Consider the following 27046-nt stretch of genomic DNA (forward strand, 5'->3'; position numbering starts at 1 on the left):
CGGTTAAAGAAGAAACGTGAGATTTCCCACATAGCTTTGTTTTGACTGTTGGAGTCTGGAATTCGTCAGAATCGTCTGTCTTCCAGCAGCTCAGACAGAGCGAGGATTTTTATGCTAGCTCAGCTGGATAAGTGACCCGTTTTTTTTTATACGGATTAACAGGCAAACATCCTCCTGTCTACATTCATCATTTTCTTATCTATACAGCTAAAGAGATTTGTCAAAGTAACAGCAATTGAGATAACCTAGGTGAGGTAAGACTTTCCTCTTTTTGTTCGCGGAGCTAGGGGGGAAGAAAATATAAATAGCTTATCTTTTTTTTTATTGCAAAAAGCTGACATGGAAAATGGCATTCTAAAGATTACAACGGGCGAGAGATTTCTGATTGGAGGAGATAAGAAATCTTTTTGATCTATGGTAGGGACTATTTTTTCTGATCTATTTTTTTTGTTTGACGAATCTGCTCATTCTCTCTGCTACTAGCTATTTCGACGCTGTGAACTAAAGCTGTTCTTACACTTTCAGGCAGATAAGAGATAAGGGCTGTCTAGCATGTGACGTTAGTTTGTTGGAAAAATTAACTCCTTTGTAACTGGTTAAAGAAATAAGCTGCTCTTTGTTTGGGACATTGAAAATTGAAGGAGTTTTGTTCCTTTGGCTTTAAGAATGACAATTAAGAAGACTATGGATGTACAAGAAGGGACTTTATCTCTAGACATGTTTCAGAAAATAATGAATGGGATTAACTCAATAAAACAAGAACTGAGAAATAATAGACAAGCGTGGAGAATTGAATTTTATGAAATGAGACAGGAGCTGAAAGAAACTCAGGATTCTATGAGAAAGGAGAATAAAGATAGATCTGGAAAACAAAAAAAAGATGAAAGAGAAATTAAAGGCAAGGTTCAAACTATGGAGATTGGCTTAATTATGGACATGAAAAAAGATTTGGATTTCCTGGCTGTATGGATCCTGGAGACAAATATTACAGTTTGGAATTCAGCGCTGTCCCTGAAGGAATTGAAGAGATTGGAGATAAAGATATTATCGGTTCAAAAAAATTCTTGGACTGGAAGGATCTGATGGAACTTGAAATGGAGAAAGTTAACAGAATTAATCCCTGTCTTGTGTCAATGGAAAAACCTTCAAGAGATGTACTAGTGTATCACGTGGAAAAGAGGAACAGAGATGCGGCTTTGCAACAATGCTTCAGTGATACGTTTGGATTTGATGGCAAGAAAATATCTGTGATGGAGGAAATTCCTATCAGACTTTTATTATATGACTATGACAGCAAGATTTTTGGGTGCGTAAAGATGGAAGATGGAAGATGGACCCAATATGGATAATGACAGAAGAGCGATTTAAAATCACTGGACTTAGTAGATTTGATGAGTTGGATTAATTGGCATGTTTATTTAGAAAAAAAAATTGATTGACATATATCTCAAGGATTGGAAACTTCTCTTTGACTTTTTGTGGAAGATTAAAATGATATGATGTTAATGAGATTTGAAACCAACTAAGATAACTGTTGGAGGAAGGTGATTTTATAATCTATTAAGAGATAGGTCTGTTACCTATTATAGATTTATAGTTGAATTATAGTGTTTTGAAATTACTGGATTTAGTAGATTTGATGAGCTGGATTAATTGGCATGTTTATTTAGAAAAAAAATTGATTGATATATATCTCAAGGATTGGAAACTTCTCTTTGACTTTTTGTGGAATATTAAAATGATATGATGTTAATGAGATTTGAAACTAACTAAGATAACCGCTGGAGGAAGGTGATTTTATAATCTATTAAGAGATAGGTTTGTTATATATTATAGATTTATAGCTGAACTATGACAAATCAGAAGTCAATATTTTTATATATATGTATTTTTTTTGTATTGTATTAGTTATTGATTTGTGTTGTTTTCTTTTTGTATTATTTTGGTTTTGAAAATTAGAATAAAAATTAATTGAAAAAAAAAAGTTTGGCTGATTTTTAATAAATTTAAGAATTTTTACTGTGAACTCAATTATAACGTTGTACATGCTCAGTAAGAACCAACTGTTAGTGTTCTAAAAGCCGGACTCACAGCTGCTTGGCTTGGCTTGGCTAATCAGGAGACCACAGCCACACCAGACCGTTATTTCACTTTAGACAGTCATGGCTTCCCCCAAAGAATCCTGAGAAGTGTAGTTTGTGAAGGGGGCTGAGAGGAGACTGCTGTTCCCCTGACAGAGCTCCAGTGGCCAGAGTGGTTTAACAGTCAGCCACTCTGATTGAAGCTCTGTGAGGGGAACAGGGCCTGTCCTTGCAAATCTTAGCACCCTTCACTAACTACACTTCCCAGGATTCTTTGAGAGAAGCCATGAGTGTCTAAAGTGAAATAAGACTCTGGTGTGGATGTGGCCAGGGACAGCTTTGGTTTAAATTTGGGTGCAAGGGTACAGTACATGTGCCTGCTGCAGAATAAAAAGGTGGGGGAAATGGTGAAAAGCAATGATACTGTTCACAATGTTTTCCTTTTGGAAAGGAAAGGGGCTTCCCCTCTGCCAAGTGCCAACCCACCCAATCTCCTCCCCTCCTTCTCCCTGCCCCTTTCCCAGGTCAGTTTTACCTCCTCCTTTCTCCCCTCTCTTTTGACCCTCCTCTCCCCTTCCTTTGCCCCTCTCCTTCCAATACCCTCTTCCCCCCTTCTGCTCCCCTCTCCCCCCTTTCTCCTTCTCTCCCCTCTCCCCCCTTTCTCCTTCTCTCCCCTCTCCCCCCTTTCTCCTTCTCTCCCCTCTCCCCCCTTTCTCCTTCTCTCCCCTCTCCCCTTCCCCTCCCCCCATGGTCAGTTTTACCTATCCTAACCATGATTGCATGGGAGTAAATCCCATTGAACTCTATAAGCATGCAAATAATCAGACCTGCCTTTCTCCTACTTACCCTCTCCTCCCCCTTCCTCCTCCCCTCCCCTCTTCCTTCCTCCTCCTCCCCTGTTCACTCCAGCCCTCCCTCCCTCCCCCCTGGTGAGTTTTACCTATCCTAAGCACAGTAGTAAATCCCACTGAACTCAATAAACATACAACTGATCAAACCTGCCCTTCTCCTCCCCTCCCTCTCCTGAATGCTCCCATCCCCCTCCTCCCCTCTGCCCTTCCTCCCCTCTCTCCCGCCTCCTCCCCCATGGTCAATTTCACCTATCCTAAGCATGATTGTAGAGGAATAAATCCCACTGAACTCAACTTTGCGGTTTAAGAACGTACCTATAGCCCACAGATATTTCTATCAAACTTTTAAAAGCAGGATAATTGAGCAGCTATAATGACAGCAGGTGAGCAGGAGACCTGACCTCCTCTCTGAGATATTGGACTGCCCTACAAATTTGTCAAAATGGAAACACAATTTGGGTTGATCTTTCACAGTCCAATCCACTTGCTGTGTAGCTTGGAAGAATTTGATAACATGTGCCTCTGAGCATATGGTAAGTGGTGGTCACTGAGGGGGCTGAAAAAAACTAAAAAACTCCAAAAACAATTCTGGAATAATAGCACTCACTATTCTATAGAATAGTCTCCAGTGGATATCCGGAGTGTCTCAGTTTGCACAAGATAAAACAGTGGGAAGTGAAACATATTCTAGCAAATTTCTAGGTGTGCTGTATGTTTTTAATTGACCATGCCCACCTTTCCTTAAATGAAGTGGTTTAAACATAGCAGGTGAGGACATTGAACTTCTCAAGGACTATCAGCACCTTGCACAGTCATTAACCAAAATGGAGAAAAGAAATCAGAAGAAGGCTAGGACTGGGGAGGGCAGCTATGAGAGAACTAGAAAAGGTCCTCAAATGCAGTGATGTATCACTGAACACCAAAGTCAGGATCATTCAGACCATGGTATTCCTGATCTCTATGTATGGATGTGAAAGTTGGACAGTGAAAAAAGCAGATAAAAGAAAACTCAATTCCTTTGAAATGTGGTGTTGGAGGAGAGCTTTGTGGATACCATGGACTGCGAAAGACAAATAATTGGGTGTTAGAACATATTAAACCAGAAATATCACTAGAAGCTAAAATGATGAAACTGAGGTTATCATACTTTGGACACATAATGAGAAGACATGGTTCACTAGAAAAGACAATAATGCTGGGAAAAACAAAAGGGAGTAGAAAAAGAGGAAGGCTAAACAGGAGATGGATTGATTCCATAAAGGAAGCCACAGACCTGAACTTACAAGATCTGAACAGAGTGGTTAACGACAGATGCTATTGGAGGTCGCTGATTCATAGGGTCGCCATAAGTCATAAAATTAAGGGAGTAGAAAAAGAGGAAGGCTAAACAAGAGATGGATTGATTCCATAAAGGAAGCCACAGACCTGAACTTACAAGATCTGAACAGGGTGGTTCACAACAGATGCTGTTGGAGGTCACTGATTCATAGGGTCACCATAAGTCGTAATCGACTTGAAGGCACATAACAACAACAAACATAGCAGGCTGAAAACATGCATCTCGGGACAGGCCAAGTTTGTTTTTTCCAACAGCTAGAGTCACGGCTGAAGTAGCAACATATTGTGATCAGTCTGATTTTACATCAAACTGCAGTTTCAGATTCAACTGTTAATGCACCCAAAATAGAAATAGAACATAACCTGCAGTTTGAAACACAAAAGAGTGTTTTCACCAACATATGACATTGACCAATAAAAAGGCTTTGAAATTAATAAAAATAAATTTGATACAGGATTCTACGATGAATAATGATGGAAATAAAAGGTTCTAGATTAGATTCTCTGTAGAAACATTAGTAACACAGGAAAGAAGCAAAGTAAGAAGAAAACCAACAAACATACAAAAATGTATTTTTCCATCTTTGGAGATGGCAGGTGTTGCCACCACTCACCATATGCTCAGAGGCACGTTACCAAATTTTTGCAAGCTACACAGGAAGTGGATTGGACTGTGAAAGACCAACCCAAATTGTTTTTCCATTTTGACAAATTTGTAGGGCAGTCCAATATCTCAGAGAGGAGGTCAGGTCTCCTGCTTGCCTGGTGCATTCACTATAGTTGCCCAATTTCCCTGCTTTTTAAAGTTTGATAGAAATATCTGTGGGCTATAGGTACATTCTTAAACCGCAAGGTTTTTTTGCCTACTAGTGAATTAAGCTTATAGGCCTCGGATTTTCAGGATACCTTCTGTGTACTTTTGGTTTTAAATTGCGATACATTTGCCAGTCCATATGGTAGCAGGTCTTTGGGAGAAGGTACATATTTTTGTTAGAAGATCAGCAATGTCATCTTTGGGTTGTTTTAAGATTTCTCAGGTAGATGCCATCTGGACCTCAGATGATTTGTGAACACTGAAGGAAAATATCCCACTTGCCCCATCTCTCTTCATAGTGTAAGTGGAGGGCAGATGATGTCCATGCCTTGCCTGGGAATGTTTATGAGGAAGGCAATTGTTTTCTTCTTCCAGGGACTGGTGACCTTTGAGGAGGTGTTCTTGCATTTCACCGAGGAGGAATGGGCTCAATGAGATTCAGACCAGAGAGCTCTGTGCAAGGAGGTCATCCGGGAGATTAACAAGACGGCAACCTCTCTGGACAAGGATTCTTTTGCCCTTTATCAATAGCTATGGAAGGTATGAATTCCTCTTGGTGGTGTTGCCAGTGAGATCATTAGAACGGTACTGGTAGACTTACCCTGGACATAAGAAGACAACAAGAGACCTGCGGGATGAAACCAAAGGCTCGGGTAGTCCAGGATTCTGTTTTCACAGTGGCCAGCCAGGTGCCCATGGAGAGCCCACAAGCAGAACATGAGTACAACAGCACTCTTCCCACTCATTTTCCCCATACTGCCTCTGATAATGGTAGACATCTTAGCAAAAGGATGTATCTGCCATGAGTTATTTATCTTGATTCTCTTTTTTGTGGTCAGGCAGGTCTCTTGTTGAGATGTGGGTGGCGGGAACTAAGGGCAGGAGGTAGTTTGGGGCTGTGTGGGCACACCAGGAGGAGTACTGGATTGGCTCCACCAGTGTGCCCACAGAGGCCTGGCTTCCCCATTGCCTTGCCCCTCTCTCTTGCATCAAGAGACAGCGATGTCAGTGCCAGGAGGACTGATGGCCGGTACCCCTCCCTGTTGGCCACTCCTGGGTAGGCCAATAGATATTCACTGTTTAAGGCAGATTCATGTTCATATGTATTTTGCTTGAAAAAGGACATGTGAATTTGAAACCTCACCTCATCTCCTGGCTAGAAAGAGATGGAGAAGACCTCTTTGTCCTGGGATTTGCAGAGGGGGAGAGACATAGATGTGTGATTGGACTCCTCTGTGTTCAGGAATTGAGAATCAATGGTAGAACATGAATTGTTCCTCCTGCAGCATTGTCTAGCACAGGGGTGCTCCAATTTTCTATTCCCAGGGCCCACTTGGGAACCCTGAAAATTACTGAAGCCCACCCGTCAGAAAGTGGTGGTGAAGGGGCAGAGCCAGTCACAAAATGGTGGCAGAAGGAAGTAAAATATGGCATACTCAGCTGGCAATTAGTGACATTTTCTACCAATCCATTTTTGAAAATTGCTGTTTTCTTTGCAATAGCGTTTACCTTGGGCAAAGAGATCCATAGCTTAGCTTTCTTCAAGGTGACGTTTGTTATGGATATACTACGACAGCCTCCACATTTTAGACTCCTGCGAGGAAGGGAGGGATGTAAATGCAGTTATAAATGCTAATATGATAGATTGACAAAAACTAGAGACTGGGCCTTTTCTGTGGAGGCCCCTCACTTGTGTAATACTTGGGTATCCTTCCCAAGAGATAGATATGGCTGGCTTTGTTTCAGATTTTTACCAATCACTGAAGATCAGGTTGTTTCAAATTGCTTTTATTTGAGACACTGGATTGTTGATTATTGTCTTCTGCTGCTTTGAACTGTGTTAGTAATGTGTTAGTTAATCTTAGAGACTTCTTAAATGAGATTTTAAATATTTGCTCAAGTACTATTTAAATTATGGTATGTCATCGAAAGTATGTTTAATACCATTTATTTTTATGTGAGACTTCTTGGAAGGGTGCTTTACCTTAAAAGGCAGCCTAAATTGTTAAAAATAAATAAAACTCACAATCAGGTAATTAATAAATTTCCCCGTGGCACACAGTTTAGAAATGACTGCTAACAATCTTTCTATCTAACCAGTCTTCCAACTTCCGTAAGTAACTGATGGAAGGAGAGGTTCAGGATAGGGTTCCTACTCCCTTTCTGGCACACCTGCTTTGCAGATCTGACCCACTGCGCATTTCAAATTATCCGGTAGAGCTGCCACCATTTCCTACACCCCTTTTTCCCAGACAGGAAGACTCTCGGGGGCCCAATTCAGTACTTAGAATTCTGGGATCCTACAGCACGCCCTGTGCATCCCAGCCAGAGGCCTCTTTAACTTACTGTAAGGCCTAAAGCCAACACTCTCTTTCTGTCGCTGCCAGCAATCTGAAGAGTCAGCTTTTCTTTAGCACCTTTTACTCAGCAGTGGGGAACCCAAGGCACATGGGATATCTGAATACCCTGAGAGTTTGGCTACTGAACACACAGAGACCGGATTTCCAATTATAAAATGATCACTAAGAACAACAGAGAAAGGGAAAGGAACAAATTGCTCAAAGCAGAATCGTGAAATAAAAGCTCTTTAGGTGAAGTATCTGCCTGATCCTAAGTCACTACTTACCTCCAGGATGTTGGTCCTCTCAGGTGTAAAGCTGTTTGGCCGGTCAACTGCAGGCTTTTTCCTGATGGTGGATGAGGGACAAAGGCTGCATATCACAGTCCACCTTTTAAGGATATTTCCTCTCAGATAGGTTTGAGGGGCACTGGGCTCCCTTGGATCAATTAAAGCTGAACTCATGTAGTGCAGGTAACAGGGCCAACATTTTGGGAGGGAAGGAGGGAGGGGATGAGAGATGCCCTCTGGGCAGAGGAAAGGGCCATCTCCCTGTCAGACAGGATCCATCCTAGGTTTGTAAATTCCAGCTGTGCATAAGTACTGGGCTGCCCACCTGAAATGGAGGAACAAGAGAGCAGATATGTATCACAATCATGTCTCTCTCTGCGTCCCTTTTCACAACCTACCAAGCACCTACCATTAAAATAGCTCCATACAAGGCCTCAAACTTTGACAGTTAAACTCTGATATCAACAGAGGTCCCAGAAACATGTTTTCAAAGTACAGATCATAATATATTCACAGCATTTTATCTCCTTTCCTTTTCATTCCTTCAGGATACATCTGGGGAGTCAAGGCTGAGGGAGAACCATCAGAAGTATCGCTGGAAAAAGCTGAGGAACAGGTGCAGGAACAGAAACTGAGGAGTCAAGATGGAGCAAAGAGACAAGAGGGGAGACAAACTCATACAGGGGACAAACCTTATAAGTGCTTGGTGTGTGGAAAGACCTTTAGTTGGAGTAGCACCCTTAGTAAACATGAAAGAATTCATACAGGGGACAAACCTTATAAATGCTTTGAGTGTGGAAAGAGCTTCACGTGGAGTAGCAACCTTACTTCACATCACAGAACTCACACAGGGAAAAAACCTTATAAGTGCTTGGAGTGTGGAAAGAGCTTCAGTGAGTGTAGTTCACTTACTTTGCATCACAGAGCTCATACAGGCGACAAACCTTATAACTGCTTGGAGTGTGGAAAGAGTTTCAGTCAGAGTGGCCACCTCACTTCGTATCAAAGAACGCACACAGGGGACAAACCTCATATATGCTTGGAGTGTGGAAAGAGCTTCAGTTGGAGTAGCAACCTTAGTAGACATGAAAGAACTCATACAGGAGACAGACCTTATAAATGCTTGGTGTGTGGAAAGACTTTCAGTTTCAGTAAATCCCTGAGTGTGCATCAAAGAATTCATACAGGGGACAAACCTTACACATGCTTGGAGTGTGGAAAGAGCTTCCGTCAGAGTCATGAGCTCACTCGGCATCAAAGAAGTCACACAGGGGAAAAACCTTATAAGTGCTTGGAGTGTGGAAAGAGCTTCAGTGTGAGGCTCTACCTGAGTCAACATGAAAGAACTCATACAGGGGACAAACCTTATAAATGCATGGAGTGTGGAAAAACATTCAGTCGGAGCAGCACCCTTACTTTGCATCAAAGAACTCACACAGGGGGCAAAACTTATAAATGCTTGGAGTGTGGAAAGACCTTCAGTAGTGGTAGCGGTCTTACTTCACATCACAGAACTCATACAGGTGACAAATCTTATGAATGCGTGGAATGTGGAAAGACCTTCAGTCGGAGTAACGCCCTTACTTTGCATCAAAGAACTCACACAAGGGACAAACCTTATAAATGCTTGGAGTGTGGAAAGAGCTTCAGTCAGAGTGGCAGCCTTCGTAAACATGAAAGAACTCATACAGGGGGCAAACCTTATAAATGCATGGAATGTGGAAAGACCTTCAGTCAGAGTGGCAGCCTTCATAAACATGAAAGAACTCATACAGGGGGCAAACCTTATAAATGCTTGGAGTGTGGAAAGACCTTCAGTAGGGGTAGCGGTCTTACTTCACATCACAGAACTCATACAGGGGACAAATCATATGAATGCATGGAATGTGGAAAGACCTTCAGTTGGAGTAACACCCTTACTTTGCATCAAAGAACTCACATGAGGTACAAACCTTATAAATGCTTGGAGTGTGGAAAGAGCTTCAGTCAGAGTGGCAGCCTTCATAAACATGGAAGAACTCATACAGGGGACAAACCTTATAAATGCATGGAATATGGAAAGACCTTCAGTCGGAGTAGCACCCTTACTTTGCATCAAATAACATATACAGGGGACAAACCTTATAAATGCTGGGAGTGTGGAAAGTGCTTTAGTAAGAATAACAACCTTAGAAAACATGAAAGAACTCATACAGGGGACAAACCTTATAAATGCTTGGAGTGTGGAAAGAGCTTCAATTTCAGTGGTGCCTTTATTCAACACCAAAGAACTCACACAGGGGATAAACCTTATGAATGCTTGGAGTGTGGAAAGAGCTTCAGTCAGAGTAGCCACCTTACTTCTCATCAAAGAACTCACACAGGGGACAAACCTTATAAATGCTTGGAGTGTGGAAAAAGCTTCAGTCAAAGTGGCACCCTTAGTAAACATGAAAAAACTCATACAGGGGACAAACCGTATAAATGCTTGGAGTGTGGAAGGACCTTCAGTGAGAGTAGCTACCTTCATAAACATGAAAGAACTCATACAGGAGCCAACACCCATATATGCTTGGAGTGTGGAAAGAGTTTCAGTCAGAGTAGCCACCTTACTTTGCATCAAAGAACTCACACAGGGGACAAACCTTATCAATGCTTGGAGTGTGGAAAAAGCTTCGGTCGAAGTGGCACCCTTAGTAAACATGAAAAAACTCATACAGGGGACAAACCTTATAAATGCTTGGAGTGTGGAAGGACCTTCAGTCAGCGTTCCCACCTTACTTCACATCAAAGAACTCATACAGGGAAAAAACCTTATACATGCTTGTAGTGTCACAAGAGCTTTCATCAGAATGGGCATCTTCTGGAACATCAAAGGATTCGTACAAGAGAAGAGCCATATAAGTTCTTTGAACGTGGTAAAAGCTTTAAGCAAACTCCAATTCTTTCTGTACATCAAAGGATCCATACAAGGAAGCAGGGCTACCAACAAGATATTCTGGGCTCGGTATACTGTATGTAGATTGTGTCTTTGGGGAGTGCAGCAGAGGCCCCAAACTGGCATAAAGCATGCATACACTTTATGTCAAATGCAAATTTGTAGCCTCTTCTGCAGATGGGAGTGGAGCACCAAAAATAATCCAGGGGTCACACTCAAATAATAAGATATCCAATAGAAATAATAGCAAGAGGTGAAGCTTTCCCCACAATTCCATACTACAAAAGGGCAGATATTAATCTGCCTGCCACATTATCGCTATCAAAGGCATGAGAGCCCTGCTCTCTTGCAATGCCAACCCTAAACCATGCAAAGAACTCAGGTTTCATGAGTTGTAAAGGAATTATGTTACTGTAGGTTTTTTATTTGCTGATCTTAGGCAAGATTAGGGTGGTATTGGAGGGAATCAAAAGTGATTTAAGATGTATCGCAGTCCTCTCCAGATGCTCATGCTGGGATAAATTCAAGATTTAAATAGTTAAAAAGCAAGCCCTGTAGTCATTTGTTGTGGTATTTTTGAATACTTCATAATAAATAAGACTTCTTTTTCTTTTTCATTTTTGAGCAAAAAGAATTTTAAATGTCCACTTGGCCATTAAGCTCAATTGGTACCCCTGGGTTATGTGTTAACTTATCTACCTCACAGGCTTGTTGTGAGGATAGAATGGAAAGGGGGAGAGCTCTGTACACCACCTTGACCTCTTTGAATAAGAACAACAAAACATTTATGTGTTTATACCAGCAGCACCAACCCACCCCCAAGAACTCCCATATTCCCTTTCCCCACATATTGCTGCTACAGGCAACTTAACCTAAGCCCCCCCATCTCACTGCTGCATTTCCCTAGGAAAAAAAACAGCAAACCAAGAAATTGGATAACTCTCCAGTTATGAAGCAAACAGTCAACATTTCCGTCCACTCCAGCACTGCAATGTCCATGCTATAAAACAACAGCAACAAAGCATTTGGACAACTTCATATATGTTAAAAATTAGCACTTGTAACTTCAAAATTTGTAATACAGCACAGACCAAAACAGGTGAGGAGACACTAGAAATAAATACACACACAAAGCCAGGAAAACACCCTTGCCCCCTCTCCATGTTTCGATTGCTACATTTCACTCCTGATTCTATTACAGCAAACAAAAACAGTATCTGAGCATGTACAATTTCACATTTTAAACTCACTTAACAACTCATCATAGAGCCAGTGTGGCGTAGTGGTTAAGGTGCTGGACTACGATCTGGGAGACCACGGTTCAAATCCTCACACAGCCATGAAGCTCACTGGGTGACCTTGGGCCAGTCACTACCTCTCAGCCTCATGAAAACCCTATTCATAGGGTCGCCATAAGTCAGAATCAACTTGAAGGCAGTATATTTATATTTATATATATATATATTTATATATATATTTATATATATTGCCTTAGACCAGTTACCAACCATCATCTGAACCTACCTCTCATGGCTGTTGTGAAGATACAGAAGGGGGTATAAAACAACTGCAAAAGGGGATTTAGTGCTTGTTTCACAGGCATCAGATTTTGCTTTCTTTAACTAAAGTGATGATTCTTTGTAAAGGGACATGTCTTATATTGTCCCCCACCCCATTAGGGCACCTCCAGATTTCAACCAATTTAGCATGATTATTGTGTGTTTAGATTGTATTTGAGCAAGCTTTCTGTCACCATGAGCCCTTCCCTGCCGCTTCCTTATAAGAAAGCCTGGGCAACAATCTTGTACCTAGTTAAACCCCATTAAACTGAAAGAGACTTATTTCTGAGTAGATGTGCATACTGTGGGATTCTTTAAAATCCAACCACACTTACTGTGTAGGAGACTATTCAGACAGTAACTTATATTGAGTACCTGATCTCAAGCAGATGACAAGGTGACAGAAGCCAGAAAGAAGCATTCTGAGTAGAGGAAACCAAAGCTCTTGAGAGCCTCAAGGATTCCAGGTATTTGAACAATTCTCTCATCAATCACAGCTGTGACTTCACTCATTGGCTGAAAAGACAGAGAGGCCGGAGCAGGCTGGCTGGCTCATCCCATAGAAATCGCAGGGGTGGGGGGAGCTCCCATTTTGCTTCTTCATGTTCTTTCTGTGGGGGCTATTAAGAGTCATCCTTTCTTAAAAATTAAAGCACTCTGGGGCCCCACACGTCTGCATCTCCAGCACCTGTTTCTTGGCAGCCCTTCAGGGAAGAAAAAGTTTCATTTAGCATACCTTCCTTATTTTGCATTAAGAATTCACAGGAGGAAACAGCTTTAATCAGATTATTTATTTAGTTATTAATTTATTGCATATATCTACCACCCCATAGCCGAAGCTCCCTGTGCAGTTTACAGCAATTAAAAACAGTAAAAACAAATATACAAATCTAAAAACACATTTTTTAAAAACACAATTTAAAATACAATTTAAAAATTTAAAACAATTTAAAAACACATGCTAAAATGCCTGGGAGAAGAGGAAAGTCTTGACCTGGCACCAAAAAGGTAACAGTGTTGGTGCCGGCATACCTTGTCAGGGAGATCATTCCATAATTTGGGGGCCACCACTGAGAAGGCCCTCTCCGTTTGAAGGCAGCCCCACATAGAGTGCACTGCAGTAATCTAATTTGGAGGTTATCAGAGCATGGACAACTGAAGCCAGGTTATCCCTGTCCAGATAGGGGCGTAGCTGGGCCACCAACCTAAGTTGGTAGAAGGCACTCCCTGCCACTGAGGCTACCTGAGCCTCAAGTGACAGAGATGATTATAGGAGAACCCCCAAGCTATGAACCTGCTCCTTCAGGGGGAGTGCAACCCCATCCAGAACAGGTTGGACATCCACCACCTGGTCAGAAGAACCACCCACTAGCAGCATCTCAGTCTTGTCTGGATTGAGCCTCAGTTTATTAGCCCTCATCCAGTCCATTGTCACAGCCAGGCACCGGTTCAGCACATTGACAGCCTCACCTGAAGAAGATGAAAAGGAGAAATAGAGTTGCGTGTCATCAGCATACTGATGGCAATGCACTCCAAAGCTCCGGATGACCGCACCCAATGGTTTCATGTAGATGTTGAACAGCATGGGGGACAGAACTGACCCCTGCGGAACCCCATACTGGAGAGTCCAGGGTGTTGAGCAATGCTCCCCAAGCACCACCTTCTGTAGGCGACCTGCCAAGTAGGAGTGGAACCACCGCCATGCAGTCCCTCCCACTCCCAACTCAGCCAGTCTTCCCAGAAGGATACCATGGTCGATGGTTTCGAAAGCCGCTGAGAGATCAAGAAGAATCAACAGAGTCACACTCCCCCTGTCTCTCTCCCAACAGAGGTCATCATACAGGGCGACCAAGGCTGTTTCCGTGCCAAAACCAGGCCTGAAACCCGACTGGAATGGATTCATATAATCAGTCTCATCCAAGAGTGTCTGGAGCTGGCCCACAACCACTCGTTCAAGGACCTTGCCCAGGAATGGAACATTTGACACCGGCCTATAGTTATTAAGATTTTCTGGGTCCAGGGAGGGTCTCTTCAGGAGTGTTCTCACTACCGCCTCTTTCAGGCAGCCAGGGACCACCCCCTCTCGCAGAGAGGCATTAATCACTTCCGTTGCCCAGCCGGCTGTTCTATCCCTGCTAGCTTTTATTAGCCAAGAAGGGCAAGAATCCAGCACAGAAGTGGTTGCACAAACCTGTCCAAGCACCTTGTCAACGTCCTCAAGCTGCACCAACTGAAACTCATCCAAGAAATCGGGACAAGGCTATTAAGAATCACCCTTTCTTAAAAATGAAAGCACTCTGGGGCCCCACACATCTGCATCTCCAGCACCTGTTTCTTGGCAACCCTGCAGGGGAGAAAAAGGTTTCATTTAGTGTACCTTCCTTATTTTGCATTAAGGGCTCATCCAGATGGAGCGGGATAATCCAGGTTTTCCATACCCGCTCTGTCAGCTGAGAGTCCTCACTTGCCCCTTTTCCTGCTCCTTTCCCGCTTTTTGCTGATATGAAAAACACGCTTTTTTACCAGCCACACACGCAGCCCCGAATATGCAGCATCTTCTCGCTTTTTTCCTATCCATGCCCACGACACATCCGATTCGTTGGGAAAATATGATGTCTGCTCCCCCCTCCCCTTCCACTGCTATCAGTTCTGCGCATGCGTGCTTGAACGCAGAAGCGCAAAAGTTTGAATTTCCTGTGGGCGCAATGGAGTTAGCGGAGGTGAGTGTCAGCTCTACACTGCATCAGCAGTGTCGGGGGGGCTGGAAATTCCTGGGTCTTTGGCAGGGAAGGAAAGTCCTTAGCCAGCAGTCGGGTTGTAAATCTGTCAGGCCTATCCAAAGCATACTTGCCTAGTCAGAAGTCCAGAAGCGAGGTCAGTGGAGGTCCAGGATCAATTGCCAAGGAGGTCAGTCAAAGAGATGCTGCAGGGAAACTAGGTCTACACAAAGCCACACCTGACATTGCAGTCAGCAACAAGCTGCAGCCAAGGTGTGCCTTATAAAGAGCAGGATGGACAGCAGGTGTGAGCCCTCAGAATTTGGGCCTTAAGGAGACAGGCCTGCCTCTCTTCTGCCTGACCTTCTGCTGTCTACGTTCTGCAGGTGAGGGGGGAGTATCCTGTTCACTGTCTGTGTCTGGCTGCAGGGCCTCTGCTGTCCCTGGGGTGCTCTGCAGCTGAGGGGCAGAAGGAGCTGGATTCTCAGGAGGCTCCTCCGTGTCTCCTGCTGCTCCTGGGTCTGCTGCTGTTACTCCCGAGTCGTCCTCATCTGAGGAGTCCTCTGACGGGGCCATGACAGTGAGGGGGCTCCCGTTTGCATAAGCTGGCGGTCATGGCCCAAACCGAATTTGGAGGAGGGGGCCACGAGTCCTCCCGTAGCCTGTGAGGCCCTGGGTAAAATCATAGGTGGCTGATGAAAGGGTGGCGGGCAGCACAAAGAACCCACTCAGGCAGGGGATTTGCACCTCCCCCCTAAAAGCCATGAGCATGCCTGCTTCACAGCTGATGAGCCGGAATCGGGCAGCACAAGGAATTCACTCAGGGGATTCAAACCTCCCGCCAAAATACCTCACACAAACCCGATTCACAGCTGATGAGCAGAGAGGGGGGAAGCTGTCCAGCCACTCTTCTGGGGATGGGGGATGCCCCAAGAGCGGGAAGCGGCTTACGAGGCTGCGCGGCTACAAAGGAGAAAAACACGCCACAGCACACCCAGCTTCTCATCGGACACAAACAACACCTATGGTTACGGTGTCCCCCACTTTACAACACCATGTCTGCTTGGCAAGTCTTGCAGAACTGCGCATTCGTGGTAAAGCAGAAAAGTTACTCCATTTAGCAAGCGGCTTCTTGGATATTTCCCTTTTCGGCTTGCCAAACACTCCCTCTGGTTAAACTCAGCCATAACTCAGGATCGCAGCTAATTCCGTTGCTATGGGGAAAAGGCTATAGCTCTGTGACAAAGCACCTATAGCAGCTGCTTGGCAAGTCTCGCAGAAATGCGCATTCGTGGTAAAGCAGAAAAGTTACTCCATTTAGCAAGCGGCTTCTTGGATATTTCCCTTTTCGGCTTGCCAAACACTCCCTCTGGTTAAAGTCAGCCATAACTCAGGATCGCTTTCAATCCTCCTGCCCAGAATAAGCCGGCAAGCGCTGCCTGTAAACGTGCTGCACAGCTGATGAGCGGGCGGCAGGCAACACAAGGAAGCCATGGCAGGGCATTCGAACCTCCTGCCTAAAAGAGTCACGCACACCCGCTTCACAGCGGATGAGCGGAGAGGGGAAAAGCTGCTGGCGAGACCGCATGTCTACCTCTAAGCAGGATGGGTTTGCAGCTATTTACTGTGCAGTGAGCTAACTTTACAAGGGTACAGGGGCAAATCAACAGCAATGAACAGCAGCCACCAACAATGGAGGGATGCAGCGGGTGGGCCAGCCATTGACCCAGGAAAGGGCGGTGGCGGTTCAGCGCGAAGGAGGGGCACGCAATAGCACAACACAACACCATCCACAAAGCAGGCGGCACCAGGATGATCGATGGCCAGAGCGGCGCCTTCGAAAGTGAACAAATGCGCGATGGCGGGCAAATGCTTTTCCAATACGACTTCCTGCTTCTGCGCAAACCTGTATTTCCGCACCTGCGCAGTATATCCAACAGCACTGATTGGCCACGTTTTCCTGGGGCGACGTTTCCACACAAGTGCAAACGTGCAAAGGACGGGATTGGCTGGAAAACAGGAGGGGGACTGGGGAACCACCCCAGGACCGCCCATGCAACAGCGTCATCTCTTAAATCCACGGTATTGCATCCGAGCGGCCGAAGGAACCGCGGATGATTCACGCTTTAAAAAAGTGTATCGCATTTTCCGCGGTTGTGCGAAAGCGGATTTAACCGCGCGAAAACGCGCTTTTGCACTCGGCGTCATCAGGACGACCGAAAAATAATGAACTCACATAGCGGGCATGTCACACATTTTGCAGTCGTCTGGATGAGCCCTAAGAATTCACAGGAGGAAACAGCTTTAATCAGATTGCCATTCTTGGTTCACCCTGGCCTGATCACGAAGGGAACCTTATTAAGAACATAAGAACATAAGAAGAGCCTGCTGGATCAGGCCAGTGGCCCATCTAGTCCAGCATCCTGTTCTCACAGTGGCCAACCAGGTGCCTGGGGGAAGCCTGCAAGCAGGACCCGAGTGCGAGAACACTCTCCCCTCCTGAGGCTTCCAGCAACTGGTTTTCAGAAGCATGCTGCCTCTGACTAGGGTGGCAGAGCACAGCCATCACAGCTAGTAGCCATTGATAGCCCTGTCCTCCATGAATTTGTCTAATCTTCTTTTAAAGCCGTCCAAGCTGGTGGCCATTACTGCATCTTGTGGGAGCAAATTCCATAGTTTAACTATGCGCTGAGTAAAGAAGTACTTCCTTTTGTCTGTCCTGAATCTTCCAACATTCAGCTTCTTTGAATGTCCACGAGTTCTAGTATTATGAGAGAGGGAGAAGAACTTTTCTCTATCCACTTTCTCAATGCCATGCATAATTTTATACACTTCTATCATGTCTCCTCTGACCCGCCTTTTCTCTAAACTAAAAAGCCCCAAATGCTGCAACCTTTCCTCGTAAGGGAGTCGCTCCATCCCCTTGATCATTCTGGTTGCCCTCTTCTGAACCTTTTCCAACTCTATAATATCCTTTTTGAGATGAGGCGACCAGAACTGTACACAGTATTCCAAATGCGGCTGCACCATAGATTTATACAACGGCATTATGATATCGGCTGTTTTATTTTCAATACCTTTCCTAATTATCGCTAGCATGGAATTTGCCTTTTTCACAGCTGCCGCACACTGGGTCGACATTTTCATCGTGCTGTCCACAACAACCCCGAGGTCTCTCTCCTGGTCGGTCACCGCCAGTTCAGACCCCATGAGCGTATATGTGAAATTCAGATTTTTTGCTCCAATATGCATAATTTTACACTTGTTTATATTGAATTGCATTTGCCATTTTTCCGCCCATTCACTCAGTTTGGAGAGGTCTTTTTGGAGCTCTTCGCAATCCCTTTTTGTTTTAACAACCCTGAACAATTTAGTGTCATCAGCAAACTTGGCCACTTCACTGCTCACTCCTAATTCTAGGTCATTAATGAACAAGTTGAAAAGTACAGGTCCCAATACCGATCCTTGAGGGACTCCACTTTCTACAGCCCTCCATTGGGAGAACTGTCCGTTTATTCCTACTCTCTGCTTTCTGCTTCTTAACCAATTCCTTATCCACAAGACGACCTCTCCTCTTATTCCATGACTGCTAAGCTTCCTCAGAAGCCTTTGGTGAGGTACCTTGTCAAACGCTTTTTGAAAGTCTAAGTACACTATGTCCACTGGATCACCTCTATCTATATGCTTGTTGACACTCTCCAAGAATTCTAATAGGTTACTGAGACAGGACTTTCCCTTGCAGAAGCCATGCTGGCTCTGCTTCAGCAAGGCTTGTTCTTCTATGTGCTTAGTTAATCTAGCTTTAATCATACTTTCTACCAGTTTTCCAGGGACAGAAGTTAAGCTAACTGGCCTGTAATTTCCGGGATCCCCTCTGGATCCCTTTTTGAAGATTGGCGTTACATTTGCCACTTTCCAGTCCTCAGGCACGGAGGAGGACCCGAGGGACAAGTTACATATTTTAGTTAGCAGATCAGCAATTTCACCTTTGAGTTCTTTGAGAACTCTCGGGTGGATGCCATCCGGGCCCAGTGATTTGTCAGTTTTTATATTGTCCATTAAGCTTAGAACTTCCTCTCTCGTTACCACTATTTGTCTCAGTTCCTCAGAATCCCTTCCTGCAAATGTTAGTTCAGGTTCAGGGATCTGCCCTATATCTTCCACTGTGAAGACAGATGCAAAGAATTCATTTAGCTTCTCTGCAATCTCCTTATTGGGGAGCATCATGAAATGCTGAGTGAAAACAGCTTCAGTTTTAGATGCTACCTTAGATACTTATCACAACCTCTCTACAAGAGAGAGGCATAATAGTTACCTTCTCACTGGTGGGAAAGTTTGGCCCTTCGCTTCTCAGTACACCTCTCCGACATTATAGGTGCCTGTAGGAAATGCCAGTGTGGAAATCGAAGATTTGTTACTCTGTGCAGCTAGCAGTGCTGGGTGACCTTTGTGAGTCTCTTTGAAACCTGACAACTCTTAGGATCATGTCAGCCCCTAAAAAGATGGAAAACTGTTCCTACAGGTGTTTGTCCAGTGACCTGCCATTTACCAGTACAAAACTGAATCATTACTAATAACAAAGACAGAGGTGAGAGAAAAGGACAAATCAAAATGCAGACAATTTGGGGTGTCTGTGGGGATAAAACACACACACACACACACTCAGTGTTAGAACTCAGTACTATTATTCATTTATTTAGAGCATTTGTACTCTGCAAAACGTTTTCTAGAGTAGCTTACATACAATCAGTTAATGGTAGACGGCCCCAGCCCACAGGTGTACAATAATAATAATTTAAAAAGACACATGAGGCAGAAGGGACAGGGAGGGAAGAGGAAAAAAGCAAACTCGGGCACCAATTCTTAAATAGTCGTTCTTGTGACGTTCTCTTCTTTCTCACAAAAGGGTCTTACAGCTTCTTTGCTTATCTTTATCTTTGCTTAACTCTGGGTTTTCCTCTTTTGCTTGTTCTGGGGCCTTTGTAGCCTGGCTTGGTTTTTTGCCTTCTCTTCCAGAGAAGAAGGAATTTCTTGCTTTGAACCTGTCCTTTCTTCAGGTTTGAGGCTGTTTGTGCCCATTCACCTCTAAGCTGGTCCTGCAGGGCTGGAGCTTTGGCTCATAAACAACTTTGAAAGACATTGCCCTTCTTATTTTTATATGTGTAACTTTCTTGTTTTAATATGTCAGTTTATTCCCAAATGAGGTTTATATTTCAATATTTTAGTCCTCCAACCTTTTCCCCTCATCTCTGTTCTTCTGGATCCTTTCCATAGGACCCTATGCTCAACTTGAATCCCTGCTGGGATAGGTAGCTATCATATGCTTTCTTTTAATATTTAGGATAAATGACTATACAGCTGTAACATAGCAAAGTTTTAATTAGTTTGGGCTGGTGGAAGGGGGTAAATGACAGTAGAGTTACAGAATAGTTAAAATGATTACTAGTTTCACATTATTTGTAACTGCTTGTAACAATTAAATTGTACATTTTTCTTCTCAGTAAAGTTTACATATCCATGTTCTATTCCCCCCCCCAAGTAATAATTATTTGCTTATATTGATTCCTACTTCTCCCTTCCACAAGATTCAATAATGTGCTGTGGATTTTTCTTCAATATTGTCATCCTTCTGTCTTTCATAGACTGAAATGCATTCTCTGATATTCTGCTGATGTATTCAAAGGAAATCTTTTCAAAGAGAGTATAGCCTTTCTGATCACCTCTCTTTATTGATGAAAGGACTTCCAGAGAACAGGAGCTGAGCTATGTCACTTCTCCAGGTAACGAAATCTTCCTGGTAGGATAACCTGTCTCTGGCCAAAAACACGAAAAGTGGCCAGGCTACCAAAAGAGATAGGAACTGAGCAGGGCCTAGTTCGTCTCAGTACCAGACCTTGATGACTTTCTTCCCTCTCTTCTTCTGGAACCTGTGGCCCTACAGATGTTGTTGGTCTCCCAGCTCCCAGCAACCAGGGCCGGTTCTAAAGGGCGGCCAGGTTGGGCACTGGCCCGACGGCCCCAGAGATACAGGGGAGCCCTCAGCCACCCCTCTGCTCCCCTTCCACGATCCACGCCCCCCACGCCCCCCCACCCCTCCATCTACCTGTCTGCTGTCTTTTACCATTGCCCTTAACGAAGATGGCAGCTGCAGTTTCCCTAAGGTACTGAAGCCCCTGCCACCATCTTAGTTGATGGCAGAGATGCACACGCATAGCACACATGCGTGCCATCAACAAAGATGGCAATGGAGGCATCATCCCCTTAGGGAAACAGCAGCTGCCATCTTTGTTAAGGGCAATGGTAAAAGACAAGAGACAGGTAGGTGGGGGTTGCCGCGCACGCACACACGCCAGGGCCCAGGGCAAGCTGATGCCCAAGGGCCTCGGCATTCCTGGAGCCGGCTCTGCCAGCAGCCCCTGTCAGCATGGCCATTGGTCAGGGATGATGGCAGGGATATCGCAGCAACATCTGAAGGGCCGTGTGTCCCCATCCTTGCTAGAATTGATGGATATGTACAGCTTAAATTGTCATGTAAAACATTGTGTTTCCAGCGTGGGGAAAAAAAGAATACTTGATGATTCTTTTAAGCTATATTAATAGTTGAGTGGTGGTTGGCAACATTCTGATATTTATTTTGATGTCTAGACCGAATGTGCTTTAACTGTTTTTAGCCTCTTATGTCTGAATTCTGTTCAAAAGTATATATAATAAACCTCAGGACTAATCAAGAATGAAAGCATGATAGTTAAATGTATTCATTTTCCAGACTCTGTTAATGCACAGGGGGAGCCGCTCTTTCTGTAAGTGCTTTTGCACGCCTTCACATACATGAGTGCTTTCAATTTCAGGCCTCCAAAATCTGACTCACTGTTTCTTGTTCTGACTGGTGGTGGGTGAAATGTATTGGTGCTGTGTGTCGTTGTCCCTACCCTCCATTAGTACTTCTGCCACCCACCATCAGTTATTAACACCTGAAGTCCATGGTGCACGTGCATGCAGGTATTTGTTCACCTGTGTGGACACAATTTTTTAGATATACCAGATTCACGCAAAAGAGCAGTCAGGTTTTTTTTTTAAGTGTGTCCTGCTTGAAGCATGAGGTTCCTTGCAGGCATACAGTTAGGTATTTGTTGACCTATGCACGTTGCGCCTTTAAAAAAATTGACACATCATTTTTGTGCAAGATAGCATTCAAACATTCTAAAACTATATGTGTCATTCCAAGCCAGGCAAAGAGTCACTTGCATAAGAGACTACTGCTTCCTTTCCTGCTTCCTGTACCTGCAAGGGCACATTTTATTTTTATTTTTGATATGGCTATGAGCTTCATAGGCAGAGTGCAGTGATCAACTGGATATATAAGGCATAAGACAGCCTTTCAGGTATCCCAAGCTGTGGAAGGCTTTGTACACCAAAACTAGAACCTTGAACTTGGCCCAGTAGCAAATGGGCAGCCAGTGCAATTCTTTCAGCAGTGGGGTGACATACTGGAGATACCCTGCCCCAGTCAGCAGTCTCGCCACTGCATTTTGCACCAGCTGTGGCTTCCAGACCAACCTCAAGGGCAGCCCCACACAGAGCTCATTACAGAAATCCAGCCCAGAGATTACCAGTGGGTGAACAACAGTGGTCAGGCTATCCTGGTCCAGAAACAGCCACAGCTGTCTCACCAGCCGAAGCTGGTAAAAGGCACTCCTAGCTACTGAGGTCACCTGGGCCTCTAGTGACAAAGATGGATCCAGGAGCACACCCAGACTACGAACCTGCTTTTTAGAGCGAGTACAACCCCATCCAAAGAAGGCAACTGACCAATTATCTGAACTTGGGAACTACCAACCCAGAGCGCCTCTGTCTTGCTAGTATTCAGACTCAGTTTATTGGCCCTCATCCAGCCCACCACCAAGTCCAATATAGCCTTTCAGATCATTCCTCTCCATTGAGGAAAGGACTCCCAGAGGACAGGAACTGAACTATATTACTGCTCCAGGTGAGGGAATCTTCAGATATCTTCAGGTTCTTCCTGTTGGGATAGTAGTCTGTCTCTGGACAAAAGCGCAAAACGTGGTCCAGCTACTGTCACAGCCATTATGTAGGGCCCAGTCAGCCTTGGTGCCACAATTTTGTGACTTTCTAATTCTGGAACCTGCAGCCCTACAGATGTTTCTGGTCTCCCAACTTCCATCAGCCCCTGTCAGCATGGCCAGTGGTCAGGGATGATGGAAGGGATATTCCAGTAACATCTGGAGGGCCACAGGGCTCCATCTTTAGTGGAATGGGTGGATATGTACAGCTTAAACTGAGACGTAAAACTATTTCTGGTTTACAACTTGTAAAAAAAATGTTCTGGATATTTTATAGCTCTTTTAAGCTCTTTTAATAGTTTGAGGGTTGAGGCAGCTTACTGTTTGTGTTTTCCTGGAGTCTGGGCTGATTATGTTGCAACTGCTTTTAGTCTCTTATGCCTGAATGCTGTTTCAAAACATGTGTAGCAAACCTCACAACCTAGTCAAGCATAACAGTTTAAGAGATGTATTCATTTTCCAGGCTGTGTTAATTCGTAGGAGGGGGTCACTGTTTCTGTAAGTGCTTTTCTGCACCTTCATGCACACATGAGCACTTTCATTTCATGCCTCCACAATCTGCCTCCCTGTTTCCTGTTCTGACTACTGGCCGGTGGAATGTATTTGTGCTGTGTGTTGTAGTCCCCTCCCCTCCGTTAGTACTTCTGCCACCCACCATCAGTTCCTGAAACCTGAAGTCCATGGTGCACACGTGCATGCATATTTGTTTACCTGTGTGGACACAACTTTTTAGATATACCAGATTCATGCAAAAGAACAGTCAATTTTTTTAAAAAGAAAGTATGTCCTGATTGAAGCCTGAGGTCCCTTGTGGGCATGCACTTAGGTATTTGTTGACCTATGCACATGCACGTTTAAAAAATTGAAATACATGTTTTTTGACGTATATTTGCACAAAATAACATTCAAACATTTTAAAACAATGTGTGTCATTCCCAGCCAGGGAAAGATTTGGAGTCACTTGCGTAAAAGTCTGCTGCTTCCTTTCCTGCTTCCTGTACCTACAAGAGCACATTTTATTTTAATTTTTAACACAGCTGTTGATTGTGTTGGAGCAGTTCTCCACAGGAGAGTTATTTAAAAGATTAAAAACCATTACCACAAACGTGCCTTCCACAACAACTGGTGGAAGAAGGCGGGCTGCATCCTCTCCTTTGGGTTGATGGAAACAACATGGAAGTTGGGGGTGTGGTGATAAATGGCACCCAGTGAAATGCCATCACACTTGCTGAGTAACCTACCAGCACAATCCCGCCACAGTAGGTTAACATGCCACTTTAAATGGGATTTTCTTCCCCTATCAGATTATCTGTGTATTGGGCAAATCTTAATTTAGCCAGGAAGATGGGGAGGTGTCACTTGGAGGAGGAGGCCATTGTGTTGATTCCACACACACAAAATAGACACAAGCAGCTTCAAATCCACATTAAACTCTGGCATGGAGAAGTCCCCAGTTCAAGGGTAAATCTTCAAGAATTCACCACAGGGAAGAAACCTATATATGACTCCAAAGAAATCTTCAGGGTATTTCTAGGTCTCCCTGAGCTGATAAAGCTATGTCTGAGCACTGACTTTTTGCCTTGGGGCTCATATGATTGACTGTTCCTCTCTACTAAGATAAATAAAGACACCTTTACACATCATTCTTGGTTGCCAATTTGTCACTGGGCCAAGTTCAAGCTAATACCATGGAGAACAGAAATAAAATTCAAACTGCTCTTGATAGGCTTAGTGTTGGAGTGTTGATGGTGACCAGCTGAATATGAGCCAGCAGTGTGATGTGGCTGCAAAAAAGGCAGATGCTATTTTAGGTTGAATTAATAAAAATATTAGACCCTCCATGGCGCAGAGTGGTAAGTGGTGGTAACGCAGCCGAAGGAGGAAGTCAAATCTCCGGTAAAAGGGGTCGAGGTCCACTCAGCCTTCCATCCATCTGTGGTCGGTAAAATGAGTACCCGGCATATGCTGGGGGGTAAAGAAAGGCTGAGGAAGGAACTGGCATTCCCACCCCATATATATATGGTCTGCCTGGTAAATGTCACAAGACGTCACCCTAAGAGTCGGAAACGACTCACACTATAAGTGTGGGGACACCTTTACCTTTACCTTAATAAAAATATAGTTTCCAAGTCACGTGAAGTACTGGCTCCTCTTTATTTGGCACTAGTTAGGCCTCATCTTGTGTACTGCATCCAGTTCTGGACACTGCACTTTAAGAAGGATGCAAACTGGGACAGGTTTGGAAGAGGGCAACAAGCATAATCAGGGGACTGGATACAAAGCCCTATGAGGAGAGACTGAAAGAACAGGGCATGTTTATCCTTGAGAAGAGACAACTGAGGGGAGATATAATGGCACTCTTCAAGTACTTGAAAGATTGTCACACACAGAAGGACCAGGATCTTGATCATCCCAGAGTATAGGACATGGAATAATGGGCTCAATTTACAGGAAGACAGATTTCAGCTGAACATCAGGAAAAAACTGCCTCATTGTTAGAGCAGTATGACAGTGGAATCAGTTACCTAGGGAGGTGATGGGTTCTCCAGCACTGGAGGCCTTCAAGAGGCAGGTGGACAACCATCTGTTAACTTGAACCTGCGCAGAGCAGGGGGTTGGACTCAATGGCCTTATAGCCCCTTCCAACTCTAGTATTCTATGATGGTGTTACTACTGGTATATAAAACCCTTAACTTGGGACCAGTTTACTTGCAAGACTACTTTAGGCCATATGCAGCAACTTAAGTCATTTGATGTGAGGAACAGAACATTGTTACAAGTGCCACATAGTATTTGTTCCGCACTTTTAAGATACCGTTCTTTCAGTGTAGTGGCATCTACTCTTTGGAACTCCCTGCCTATTGACATCAGGCAGGCACCTTGGCTGTATTCTTTTCGGAGCCCGCTTAAAACTTTTTGGTTTAGGCAAAGCCTATCCAGACACATAGATGTTGATATGTTTTAATCTTCAGTTTGCTACTGTCTTGTTTTTTTAAAGGTTTTTCATTATTTGCTTTTAACTGTTTTACTGCTCATTTTAATTGTTTGTAAATGGCTTAGGTTTTTTTTAACAATCAAGTGGTATATAGATTTTGTTAAACAAATAAGCACACTAGCAACCCTTCACCACCACCACCCTGACCCCTGTTCAACTCTTAGGCCTTTCTTTGTCTGTGTTTTCCCGTATCCTGTTATTTAGCCATTCCATAAAAGTTCTGGCTGGGAGAAACTGGAGGATTAGGCCCAGGAAGAGAAGGGAATCCCGCTCCACTAAACCCCCAGGTTTAAACTAAACCTTGTTATCCTCAGCCAAGCTAGCGAGGGTGTCGATGAGAACTACTCATTGTGGGTCTTCCCTGGAGAATGGTCCGTAAGCTGCAGCTAGTGCAGAATGCGGCGGCTTGGCAGATTAAGGGCTGGCGCTGCCGTGATCATATTACCCCAGTACTTAAGGAACTGCACTGGCTACCAGTGGTTGCTAGGGCCAAATTTAAGATCCTGGCTTTAACTTTCAAGGTGCTCCACGAGGCTGGCCCACTTTACCTAGAGTCACCTCCACTTGTACCAGGGGCGCCAGCTTACAAGATTGTCCTTGAATGATTCGCTTCTTATTGCCCCAACAAAAGCAGCGAGATTGGGGAGGACACGGTCCAGAGCTTTTTCAGTGGTGGCTCCCTCACTTTGGAATTCTTTGCCAACTGACCTCCGTCAGGCCCCTTCCTTGTTATGCTTCCGTCAGGCCTTGAAAACCAGGCTCTTTAACCAGGCTTGGGAAGGGGGTTAGGGTGGCAGAGGGTAGTTCCGTGGGGGTTTATTCAGTTTTGAATTTTATATTGTTTGCTTTTTGAATTGTTTTAACATAGGTTGTATTGTATTTTGTTGTACGTCACCCAGAGTGGCAGATTAACCTCTGCCAGATGGGCGTCTAACAAATCTAATAAATAAATAAATAAATACTCCCTTGCAGACAAGGGGGAAAACATATTAATGTGTCTGTTGCCTGCAATGGTGAGGCAGGAAGGAGCAGGCAATTGTGGCGGGAGTGGGGGGAATGGGGCA

The 27046-nt window shown here is 44.2% G+C and overlaps 1 protein-coding gene across 1 annotated transcript in view; it reads left to right on the forward strand.

Annotated features, from left to right (window-relative positions):
* Positions 1-12450, forward strand: part of LOC133381083 (zinc finger protein 91-like) — a 164079-nt gene extending 151629 nt beyond the window's left edge. Inside the window, exons 2-3 of the mRNA XM_061619595.1 lie at positions 5460-5624; positions 8262-12450. Coding sequence (XP_061475579.1) covers positions 5618-5624; positions 8262-10522 — 2268 coding nt within the window. The 5' untranslated portion in view covers positions 5460-5617 and the 3' untranslated portion in view covers positions 10523-12450. The remainder of the gene's footprint in view (positions 1-5459; positions 5625-8261) is intronic.
* Positions 12451-27046: the final 14596 nt, after the last annotated feature.

Source organism: Rhineura floridana, chromosome 3, assembly GCF_030035675.1.
Source record: "Rhineura floridana isolate rRhiFlo1 chromosome 3, rRhiFlo1.hap2, whole genome shotgun sequence".
NCBI classification, from domain to species: Eukaryota; Metazoa; Chordata; class Lepidosauria; order Squamata; family Rhineuridae; genus Rhineura; species Rhineura floridana.